We start from the raw sequence: 13169 nt of genomic DNA on the forward strand, positions 1-13169 counted from the left end.
TATCTGAGAACATATCCGGTTGTGGGGAATTATTACTTTGCTTAGAAACAGGTGAGGGTCTGCGACAGGAAGGGCACCCAGCTGTAGAAAATCTATCTCACTAGACTCTCTTTAACCAATGCAAGCATGGAAAAGTGGGCATCTATCTATCTATCTATCTATCTATCTATCTATCTATCTATCTATATATCTATATATCTATATATATATATATATATATATATATATATATATATATATATATATATATATATATATATATATATATATATATATATGTATATATATATATATATATATACGCACATAAATACACATGTATCTATTTGTATATATGGATGTTCCCACACACATATATACATACAAGTATACATATATATATCTTTTATCTTTTTTATGTGTGTGTGTGTGTGTGTGTGTGCGCGCGCGTGTGTGTGCGCGCGTGTGTGTGTGTACATATGCATCTACAAGGATACAGAAAGAAAGAGAGAGAGACAGAGAGAGAGAGAGAGAGAGAGAGGAAAAGGAGAGGAATGATAATATAATAATTTTATATGGAATTGCTTTGTTCTTCAGATATAGAAAACCTTGGAATTCGATGCCGGGTGAATGGAGTACCAAAGCAGAATGGTAATACTTCAATGCTTGTACACAGTGTGGAGAAACTTATTGTCTTCATATCTCGGTTGGTGTTTAGTCTTGGAATATTCTTTTGCAGTGCAATTGTCCTTTGATTGCTGTCTATATTTTTCATATAATTTTTCTTCTATTAAGTTGTAATTATTTGTGGAAGGTTCTTCTGCTATTTCTATAATTTACTTTCTTTAATTTGCTTTTATTTATCTATCTTATCTTTTAAAATGTTATGCTTTCTCTTGCTCTGGAAGATGAGGAGATCATTACGAGCGGTTTCCATTTTTGTTATGTTGTATACATAATAGAATGTCTATACGAGGCAGTGCTGGAAAGCTCCTGGCTTTGGGTGAAAAAAAATACAGGAGGATCAGTTAATTATGATTTTATTCAACATTGTTATGTCTCAATACAGAATTATCAACTTACTTGAATGCCACTTGAATGCCAACCAACCTGTCTGCAGCTAACCCATAATGGAGTGAATATGTGAGCAATATATACTCAAAAATACATGCTAATTAAAGCAGAACCCAAAAATTCATGTTCAAAACAAAGCAATATACCAATTAGAAAAACTATTATTTGTACAAATTAACAAAATACAAATACATTTACTAAACAAGGCAAAGTCACCAGACTCAGTTGAATACTGAGTCAGAACAGAACTGAATGAGAGTAATATAACAAACAGATCCACACAATTATTGCAGCGGTCTTTCTAAGATCTGTAAAAGAACTTGGAATGTTGGGCCTCCAACCAGGCCTTTCGTGATGCCCTTAAAGGCAGAAACTTTGCAGTCCCCACTCTTGTATTATTAGAAATATAACATACTGTTATACATATGTTGTCATGAGTATGACAGATGCAGGAGTGACTGTATGGTTAAGAAGCCTGCATCTTAACTATGTAGTCTTGTGTTCAGTTCCACTGTGTGGCACCTTGGGCAAGTGTCTTCTTCTATAGCCCCAGGTCAACCAAAGCTTTGTGAGTGAGTTTGGTAGATGGAAACTGAAAGAAGCCCATTGTATGTGTGTGTGTGTGTGTGTGTGTGTGTGTGTGCATGTGCATATTTGAGTGTGTGTGTGTTTGTCCTCCACCTCCACTTGACAACCCGCGTTGGTTTCTTTATGTCCCTGCACTTTAGACGTTTGGCAAAAGACATTAGCAGAATAAGTGTCAGGTTTAACATCCTGGGATTGATTTGTTTGACCAAATCCATCAAGGTGGTGCTCCAGCATGGCCACAGTCAAATGATGATAACAAGTAAAAGCTAAAAGATAAAGTACACACATAATATAACAACATATCCATGTCAGACCTGGATTGTTGTTCCAACAAGTCACACTCGATTCTGTGTGCGACTTGATGGCATGTACCATTCTTTCTCAAATTGTTTTAGGGCCCGTGTAGTCGTGAGCAGACATGGACATCTTCCCACTCTTCTAACCTCTTAACTCAGCAGGACACATCTATAATTACACTGATAGTATACATGTAATTGTACATCTGATAAAATATAATGCTGTCTATGTATGTATGTATGTATGTATGTATGTATGTATGTATGTATCTCTCTGTCTGTCTGCTTGTCTATCTCTGTATCTCTGTATCTCTGTATCTATCTCTATCTGTCTATCTCTATCTCTCTCTCTCTCTCTCTATCTCTCTATCTATCTATCTATCTATCTATCTATCTATCTATCTATCTATGTCGAACAACTGCTATCGCGTGTGGGACGAGTCGGTCTATCAGCCGAGTCTATCGTGAATATTGTCGCGCCTCCTTCCTTTAAACGGGAAGGAAGAGCTATTTTCATCGTACTTGTGGCTATGACGAAAGAATGTGTATGGTGGACGCGTCTGAAAGGTCTAGAGACAAAGACTTTCCTCTCTGGGCAATCTCTCATCAACTTCTTCAAGTATCACCTGAAGAGGAAGTTGAGAGTAGAAAGGGAAGTCTTGTCTAGTGAATGCTTCAAAAAAAGATGGGTGAATGTAGCAAGGATGGCACGTGTGAACGACGGAACCATCTTGAGCATAACCCTATGAACAAGAAAAAAAAAATAAAACAAAAAGGCAAAAGAGAGTCACTTACTGTTATAGTTTCTTCAATGAGAATATTGACCAAGGTTACCGTGGTCTTTTCCGTGGGCTTTTCCTTCCACGGCTAAACCTAAACTGTCCTCCCCTCTTTTTACATGAGAACATTACTGTGTGATACACGATCCCTATTGATCGGCCTTTCCTTTTCTTTTTTTTTCGATCCCTTTTGATCGAACTGCCCCTTTTTCCCTTCCTACGATCCCTTTTGATCGACACCACCAATTTTTTTTTTTTTTTTTTTTTTTTTTTCCTTCCTTCCCCCTCCCAAAAAGAAAAGCTCTACATTGTATTTGTCCCATCTTCGTTGAGCCCTGTGTGGCTAATAAAAGAAATGTATCTATCTATCTATCTATCTATCTCTTCTCACGGACGTGCTGTCACATCGGCTGCGAAGGTAAACGTTTTATTTGACCTTTTATTGTCCACATTTTGTTGGAATTTTTTAATAATTTTGTTGCGAAGCACCTAGGCTTCATTTGTGTGTATTTTCAAGGGCAGGAATTGGCCCCCAGGGGCAGTTTCGGCCCTAGCAAAATACAAAAATTTCCTTCTTGACATTTGAAAAATGTCGAGAAACATGATTTTGGAACGCTTGTCTTGTTCTTTTGACGAGCATTTCCCGAGGCTTCAGATGCTAGAAGAAAAAAAAGAAGAGTAGCGCGAGCTCACTCAGTGATAGGAACGCAGCTGCTGTAATCGTCACAAACACGGCGATTACAGCTACAAACAGCCCTCTCACCACCACCACCACCACCACCACCACCACCACCATGAAAACTATGAGGAAATCTGGATCGGAGGAGACTGCTACTACAGTCTCTCCAGCTACTAGCACCAGTGACAACATGAAAATTAACACCACCACCAACACCACCACCACCACCAGCAACAACAACAATAAAAACCACAACAACAGCAAGGACGTAAAGTTATCGGCCGTCAGCAATGACACCATCACCTGTTCAACAAACTCTGCTGCCACTACCACCACCTTTGAACCAGGCAGTACATACACCAACATAAACAAAAATATTCAGAAGAACATGTCCGCCAGCACAACAAAAACAAATTTCGCAAATGCTCTAAAGGAAAAAAGAACAATAGTGACATTCACACAAAAACAAATAAAAGACACAAAATCCCTTCTTACGAAAGAAGGAGATGATGTCAGAATAAACATATCAAAAGATATTATAGAAATGAAAAACAAAAAGTGCATCATTTATAAACTGGTAAACACAAAAACCAGACGTGTAGAAAATGTTAGCACAGATAAAATTGAAGTTTGTCTTAGAAAAATTTGGCCTTATCAAAATCATGTCACCTGGGGAAGAAAATTTGGGACGGTGCAGGTGAGATTTCTGGATGAAAATTTAGCTAAACAATTTTCGACACTCTCTCTCCGCACAGATGACTTGGTAATGATACCGAGTTATCTAGGACAGAGAGTTATAATAAAAAATGTGCCATCGGAGGTGGACACCCAATGGCTGATATCGGCCGTATGCCTGGAAATGGAGGAGGCAAATATTTTGGAGATTACGGTCGGAGAGGAAAAGAACTGGGGAGGGAAAAATCTGGAAATCCTTCTCCACATCACGGAGGAGGCTTCACAGAAAATTCCTCCAAACATTAGATTGGCAGAGGACCACAAGCTGTATGTGGTGGTAGAGGGCAGGCGACCTCGCTGTTACCTATGCAACAGCGAAGCACATCTGAAAAAGGACTGCCCTCTGGCCGCTAAACAAAAACAACAACAACAACAACAACAGAAGCAACTACCAAATACCCCCAACAGAAAAACCTTACTACTAACACCACCAGCAACACAAAAAACAACAACAGAAATATCAGCAATAACCACAACAGAAAAGACAACAGAAACTGCAAAAACAGAAGAAAAAAAAAAAGAAAATTCCAAGACTGCCTCTCCCTCCCCCATATCACATACACCACACACAAATAACAAGCAGCCAACATCAATAAAAACAACAACACAAACACTCACAGAAACACACACAGACGCACAAAATTTGCCGTTACCTCTTTCTGACTCCTCAGAACTCCCATCATCCGATGAAGAGAGTGGGGAGGAGTGGAAAATAGCTACGAAAGGAAAGAGGAAGCGCAGTAAGAAGAAAACAAAACAAAATGCAAACACAAACAAAGCAGGGAGATTCACATCTCCCGAAAATACTACTAACACCAATAGTAATATAAAAAAAAACAATGCTAACAGCAATAGACAGTACAAACACAGAGTTGATGAATTACATCAACTCTAAAACAAACATCACAAATAACGATATCAAAACCAACAACCATCCACGTACAACACCGCCAAAACACATTAAAATTATTCATGTAACACCAGCATTACACAACACAATAAAATCCCTCTACCCCAACTCGGTAGGGGGATTCCAGAAATATTTGTGCAAGAAATTGTACAATAGCCTCCTTGGTGAAAAATCCAAGGAGGAAACAAAACTTTCTAACGGTAAGTAACACTTTGTTCTTTTGTTTTGTGCTTTAAAGCACACGTATAAATAGAATCATGGTGAAGATTGGTTGTGTGAATGTGCGTGGCTTGGGGTCGCCTTGGAAACAAGGGTACCTCTTAAATGACATAAAGTCACACAATTTGGATATCATAGCCATTAGTGAGACCAGACTTCATGAGCCGCGGGCCCTAAAGTCCATGTTTGGCGGACAGTTTAACATTTATTTTTCTCCCTGTCTGCCGAGGATGGGCGGTAGTGGCACGGCGGTTCTTTTTCGCAAGAGTCTGGATCTCCAAGTAAAGACGATATTTACGGACCCGGAGGGTAGACTGGTTGTCCTAGATGTGGACAGCAGCGATGGAGGCGCTTTTCGGTTGCTGGCAGTTTATGTGCCTCCTTTAACAGGTCGGTCGGACTTCTTTCGACGTCTAGAAGTATTCCTGGGAACGTCTCGTCCCTTACTTTTAGTGGGGGATTAGAATGCTACCTTGGACACGCATCTAGACTACGTGGGGAGTGACAAAACTAGAAGGGGATGCAAAGGCCTCATAGACCTGCTCAGACGCTTCCAGTTGTCTGACAGGTACCGACTCGACCACCCAAATGTGCCAACGTGGACTTGGAGCAACCGCATGGGGTCGTCGAGGTCGTATCTAGATAGGATAGTGTGCAGGACAAGAGACAGAGATAGTTTAGGATGTCCACAGTTCCACATAGTCAGCTACACGGATCACAAACTTGTGACGTGTACGCTAGACTTAGATAAGGCACATAGACAGGGTCCCGGTTACTGGAAACTAAACGCGTCTTTCCCGTCGAGACAGGTTTTCAGAGACCGGATTAGCACGTTAGTAAAGAGGGCTTTGACGGGAGCCATCGTCAACAACAAATGGTGGTTTGCCCTCAAGAGAGCAGTAAGGGCGGAAGCAATAAGGTATAGCAGGGCACTAGTTGTAGAGAGGAACAGAGTAGAGGGGGAGCTAGTGATAAAGTTAGAAGAGGCATTGCGAAGTGGCATCGCATCCGACGTTTTAGCGGCGAGGTTGGCCCTCGACCAACACTTCAATGCTAAACACGAAGGGTGTGCTGTCAGGTCAAGGATGCGTGCTCTGAGGAATGAAGGTGTTGGAGCCGCACGAGAGGCCCGGGTGGCGGAGGCGCAGCGGGGTAACAGAGCCACCATCCGGTCTCTGGTAGACGAACAGGGGCGCGAATTGCTCGAGCCGAGCAAGATGTGCGAGGCGTTTCAGCGGCATTTTGCCCGACTGTTCGGGAGGAGTGGCGAGCGAGAAGGCAGGGTGGACTTTAGTGCCTACCTGCACAGCTTGCCACGACTCTCGGCAAGAGAGGCGGAGTGCTGCCAAGGGGTCATCACGGCGGAGGAGGTGAGGGACGCGATGGCGGGTTGCTCGACGGACAAATCTCCGGGTTTGGATGGTCTGCCCTACGAGCTTTACAACTGTATGCCAGACTTGTTTGGAGACGTCTTGGCGGCCGTGTACTGCAACTGGCAGCAGAACGGGAGCATTCTCGGTTTTGTGAGCCGAGGAGCGGTAACGCTGCTGAAGAAAGATCCAAACAAGGGGGACGCCATAGATAACTTTAGGCCCATCACTCTGCTCAATGCAGGCATGAAAATTTTGGCCAAGGTGTTAGCCAAGCGGTTGGCGCTTGTCATCGAGAAACTGGTCGGCACGGAGCAGACGTGCGCCGTGCCGGGCCGGAGCATCCATGACAACCTCCATCTGATGCGCTACATCATAGAGAGGGTAGTTAAGGAACCTGGCATGGGTGGGGCCCTGATCAATTTGGATCAATCCAAAGCTTTCGATAGGGTAGACCATCGATACTTGGAGGCCGTCCTCGAAGCGGCCGGCTTCGGTCCCGTTTTCCGCGGCTTGATGGCTGCCTTGTACACAGGCATCCGTTCGGTTGTTCGCGTCAATGGACGTCTATCGGGACCCTTCGACATTGCACGTTCGGTTCATCAGGGATGCCCCCTGTCGCCGCTCCTGTACGTATTGACTCTCGAGCCACTACTGCAGAAGCTGGCGACACTGAGGGGCATCCCACGAGAACTGGGGTGCGGGACGAGCGTGTCGGCATACGCGGACGACGTCACCGTCATAGCGTCTAGCCACGAGCACATCGAGCTTGTCGGCGAGACGCTGAAAGACTACGAAGCGTTGACGGGAGCGAAAATCAACCGGGATAAGTCGGTGGGTTTGCTGCTCGGCACCTGTAGAAGCAAGCCCATACCGTCCGGCAACGCCTCAGTAGTGGGACGCTGGACGGACGGTCTGGTCAAGTTGCTCGGAGTCTGGTTCGGTCCGGACCTGCAAACGGAGAAGAACTGGGACGAGATAACGAGTAGGGTGACCACTCTCTGCCGGCAATGGTCCGAGAGGAAGCTGTCCCTAAAAGGTCGGGCGGAGGTGGCGAACGCGTACATCGCGTCCGTCATCGAATACCGCCTGACCGTCGTGCCTTGTCCCGATCGCGCCATCACCGAAATGGAGCGCATCATCTTCCGCTTTTTGTGGAAAGGAAGCGTTCCGATGGTGAGGCGATCCGTTTGTTGCCAACACCCGCTGAAAGGAGGGCTGGGCATGCCGTGGTTGATGATGCGAAGACATGCGCTGAGACTGCGACATCTCCGGCTCTACGTAAACGACGGTGAGCAGGTGTGGTCGCCGTTTGTGCGACGCGCTTTCCCGCAGCTCGTCTCCATGACCGAGCTGCAGTCGTGGATCAAAAAGAGGCCGAGGAATGGCGAATGGCACCGTGAGTGTCGCGTTGCTCTGCAACAACTTTGCCGTCCCGGGTCGACCTTGAGCGGCTGCATCACAACGAAGTCATTCTATAGGGGATTAGTGGAGGGCAGGTACGACGACGATCTCGGGGCGAACCTGGGCGTCGACGAGGAATACCTGACCCGCCTGTTCAGGACGACTTTCGGGCCGAGACCTATGGACAACTTCCAGAGATCCCTGGCCTGGCAGTGTTACCGAGAGGCGCTACCCGTTCGGGATAAGCTCTATAGACACGGCTCGCGAAATGCAGGGCCGACCTGCCCGAGATGCGGTCAGAGCGATGAAACCGTTCTGCACGCACTCGTGCAGTGTCCAACCATTTCGGAGCTGTGGGCTTATGTCGAACGACTGCTGTCGCGTGTGGGACGAGTCGGTTTATCAACCGAGTCTATCGTCAATATCGTCACGCCTCCTTCCTTTAAACGGGAAGGAAGAGCTGTATTTATCGTACTTGTGGCTATGGCGAAAGAATGCATCTGGTGGACGCGTCTGAAAGGATTAGAGACAAATACTTTCCTCTCTGGTCAATCTCTCATCAACTTTTTCAAGTATCACTTGAAAAGGAAGGTGAGAGTAGAGAGGCAAGTGTTGTCTAGCAAATGTTTCGAAAAAAGATGGATACATGTAGCAAGAATGGCACGTATAAATGACGAAGCCACCTCGACCATGATTCTATAAAACGTCTTAAAATTTTGTAAACAGAGAGTTACTTACGTTTCTTGCATAAATAAAAGAAATTTTATTTAACAAACTGTGACACTAAGGACCGAGGTTACCGTGGTCTTTTCGTAGGTTTTTCTTTCCACGGATAACCTCCCCATTTATTGGGAATTTTCTGTATTATTTCGTATTTTTTGTAAATACCCCAAACGTTTTGCGATGTTTTTTTTTTCATCGTTGTCCCCACTTTTGTTTTTTTTCTGCTTTGTTTTCGCCCCCCTCGAAAAGAAAAAAACTCTACATGTATATTTTGTCCCCTCTATGTTGAGCCCTGTGTGGCTAATAAAGAAACCTATCTATCTATCTATCTATCTATCTATCTATCTATCTATCTATCTATCTATCTATCTATCTATCTATCTATCTATCTATTTATCTATCTATCTATCTATCTAAATAATAAGGGTGGATTGTTAGTAATTTTTCAACTGAAAGGTACAAATGTACACGTAACTAAAGTGACTGAAGGTGCTATCCAGCACTGGTATTGCTAGAAATAAGAGTCAAAACAACTCATAGCCACAATGCACACTGTCTCATTGACTGACAAGGGAGGTAAACTCCCTAAGCGCTTGGCATAGCCAGATCATCAGTGATTTCGTATTTACATTAATGCTTGTCTGTGGCTCTTACTGGTGCCTTGGGTTTAACTCAGCTACCCTTGTCAGCTTATAAGATCACCATAGAAATCAATAGTAAAGGTGTAAAGGATAAATAGTAAGGGTGGCTTGTTAGTAATTTTTCAACGGAAAGACAAAAATATCTACAGCACTAAAGCAGCTTGGGGACATTGTCTCCCTTGTCAGTGCATTTTGTGACTATGAGTCTTTGGAATACTGGGACTGAATGGCGCCCTCAGTCACTTTAATGACGTATATATTTTCGACTATCTATCTATCTATCTATATATATATGTAGAAAAGGAAAAAGAGAAAAGGAGTAGGTAGTAACTCTATAAGACACATAAGAGGTGCAGCAATATCAAAGGCAGGTTAACTAGAAAGTTAGTTTTTGTATGTGGCAGATGTTCAGGTGCAATAAACACTGTAAACAAACAGGAAACAACTTCTGTCTCATTCCAGGGAGAACAACTAGAGATAGTTGATAGCTTCCGCTATCTGGGTGACCACGTTAGTAGTGGGGGTGGGTGTGCTGAAAGTGTAGCTGCTAGAATAAGAATAGCCTGGGCAAAGTTCAGAGAGCTCTTACCTCTGCTGGCGACAAAGGGACTCTCACTCAGAGTAAAAGGCAGACTGTATGACGTATGTGTACGAACAGCCATGCTACATGGCAGTGAAACATGGGCTGTGACTGCTGAGGACATGTGTAAGCTCGCAAGGAATGAAGCCAGTATGCTCCGCTGGATGTGTAATGTCAGTGTGCATACCCGACAGAGTGTAAGTATCTTGATAGAAAAGCTGAACATAAGAAGCATCAGTTGTGTTGTGCAAGAGAGGCGATTGCGCTGGTATGGACATGTGGTGAGAATGGACGTGAAAAAGTGCCACACCCTAACAGTTGAGGGAACCCGTGGAAGAGGTAGGCCCAGGAAGACCTGGGCTGAGGTGGTGAGCCAAGACCTTCGAACATTGGGCCTCACCGAGGCGATCACTTCTGACCGAGACCTTTGGAAATGTTCTGTGCAAGTGAGACCTAAATCTAAGGGTTCTGTCAGGGGTGTAGCCAGCCCACTTATGCGTACCTTTCCTACATTGGACACTAAACTCCACTTGTGAAGACCTGTTGAGGCAAGTGAAATCGGACTAAATTCGACGACTGGCACCCATGCCAACGTCGTCTCCTTCATTGGACACGAAACTCAGCTTGCGAAGACTTATTGGGGCAAGTGAAAGCGAAATTGGGATTGCACCTGTGCCCAGCGTCGCCTTTCTGGCACTTGTGTCCGTGACATGTGTAAGGATTTTTGAGCGAGATCGTTGCCAGTGCCCCTGGACTGGCGCTTGTGCGGGTGGCACATAAAATACACGATTTTGAGCGTGGCCGTTGCCAGTACCGCCTGTCTGACCTTCGTAGGATTTTCGAGCGAGATCGTTGCCAGTGCCCCTGAACTGGCTCTTGTGCGGGTGGCACATAAAATACACCATTTTGAGCGTGGCCGTTGCCAGTACCGCCTGACTGGCGTTCGTGCGGGTGACACGTAAAAGCACCCACTACACTCTCTGAGTGGTTGGCGTTAGGAAGGGCATCCAGCTGTAGAAACTCTGGCAAATCAGATTGGAGCCTGGTGTTGCCATCCGGTTTCACCAGTCCTCAGTCAAATCGTCCAACCCATGCTAGCATGGAAAGCGGACGTTAAACGATGATGATGATGATGATGATGATGATGATGATGATGATGATGATGATGATATACACACATATATATATATATGTATATATATTTATGTATGTGTGTGTCTGTGTTTTGTCCCCCCCCCACCATCGCTTGACAACTGATGTTGGTGTGTTTAGGTCTTTATATCGTAGCGGTTCGGCAAAAGAGACCGATGAAATAAGTACTAGGCTTACAAAGAATAACTCCTGGGGTTGATTTCTTCGACTAAAGGTGGTGCACCAGCATGGAAGCAGCCAAATGACTGAAACAAATAAAAGAATAAAAGAATATCTATCTATCTATCTATATGCATATGTGCATGTTTCAGTGATTATAACTTCAATCTCACAATCATGAGTTAGTGAGTTTGATTCCTGGACTGGCCTGTGTGTTGTGTTTTGGAACAAGACACTTTATTTCATGTTGACCCAGTTCACTCAGCTGTAGAAATGAGTTGTGATGTCATTGGTGCCAAGCTGTATTGACCCCCTGCTTTTTCCCTTGGATAACATCAGTGATATGGAGAGGGGAGGTCGGTATGCATGGGTGGCTACTGGTCTTCCATAAACGACCTTGCTTGAACTTGTACCTCGGAGGAGAACTTTCTAGGTGCGATCCATGGTAATGAATGACTGAAGGGGTCTTTTTCCTTTATATTTGGGCATGGTCATACAACAGAACCATCTTGTTGGGAAATGGTGCAATATGAACCTTTGGTACTTTGACTTGTAGACAGTTTTATTGCCACCATCACTACTGTTGCTAACATCACCAATATCATCCGTATAACCACCAAAACTACCACCAAAACTACCACCACCACCACCACCACCACCACCACCACCACCACCACCACCACCACCACCACCACCACCAACAACAACAACAACAACAACAACAACAACACCACCACCATCATTTTTAACAAATAATTATTTGACAATAACTGATATTTTTGTTAATAAGATGAATTATTTTCTGATAATGTTCTGTTTTGTGTTAGGTTTGTCACTTTGAAGCCTGGAGATGTAATTCTAACTGGAACCCCTCTCGGAGTTGGTGTCTTCAGAACCCCTCCAGAATTTTTAAAGGTAAGCACCATGTAAAATGTCAAACCAGATTGTTTAACAAAGTGAATGTCTATGGGTGATTGAAGTGCTGCCGCTGGCTAGGTCCATAAGGTACCAGGCAATCAACTGAGTGGTCAGTTGTGGATCTTCTTAATTGACACTGAGGTGTGCCTGTGACCAAAACAGTTTGTATTGGTTCAGGCCATGTGACTGTAATTGGGTCTCACTGCTGTGACAGCCTTTTGTAAGATTTTATGTTTTTTTGTTGTTGTCAATGTTGTCGTTTAACTCCAGGTCAACCATGATTGAGCCAATTGTTTAGGTGTGATCTACAAATCTATTGGTTCAGGTATATAACCATAGGCACGGCTTTGTGCCTTATAAGTGCAAGCTGGGTCAGGAGATTCAGAACTTTGCTTCTCAAACATGAGGTGGGGGTGGTGGTTTGGGTTTGGTTCTGTTTCAGTGTGGAGCATTTTGGGCATGGGTCTTCACACAGATTGCTACATCACGTGACTGAACCTCACATCACATGACTGATCCTCCACGTCACATGACAAACTGTTACATCACATGACTGATTATGTATCCCCACTGGACACCAACAAAACAAGGCCTTGATATGTATATTTGCCTACACACACCAGGAACAAACTTAAGGGGTAGCCTGAAGGGCACGTTTTTCCCTCAAGAAAAGAAGTGTACCCTTCTGACCTTGTGCCCTCGCTTCGAAAAATTCCGGAGATGCAACCTACTCTCTCTCTCACACACACACACACACACACACACACACACACACACACACACACACACACACACACACACACACACACACACACACACACACACACACACACTGAGTTGAATAATAGTTTTTACTTCAATTGTGAGCAGGAGCCAAGAAGGGTGTCTACACGTGTCCTCCAAGATTGTTGACAAACACCAACTGGCTCCAAGACTTTTGACAAAGTATTCAAAATTATCCAT

The 13169-nt window shown here is 44.2% G+C and overlaps 1 protein-coding gene across 1 annotated transcript in view; it reads left to right on the forward strand.

Moving 5' to 3' along the window:
• LOC106874360 (oxaloacetate tautomerase fahd2, mitochondrial) overlaps positions 1–13169 on the forward strand; it is a 144165-nt gene that overhangs the window by 113862 nt on the left and 17134 nt on the right. The window contains exons 5-6 of the mRNA XM_089339793.1: positions 577–685; positions 12116–12203. Of these exons, the coding sequence (XP_089195919.1) occupies positions 577–685; positions 12116–12203 (197 nt within the window). The remainder of the gene's footprint in view (positions 1–576; positions 686–12115; positions 12204–13169) is intronic.

Source organism: Octopus bimaculoides, chromosome 22, assembly GCF_046866305.1.
Source record: "Octopus bimaculoides isolate indiv1 chromosome 22, ASM4686630v1, whole genome shotgun sequence".
Lineage (NCBI taxonomy): Eukaryota > Metazoa > Mollusca > Cephalopoda > Octopoda > Octopodidae > Octopus > Octopus bimaculoides.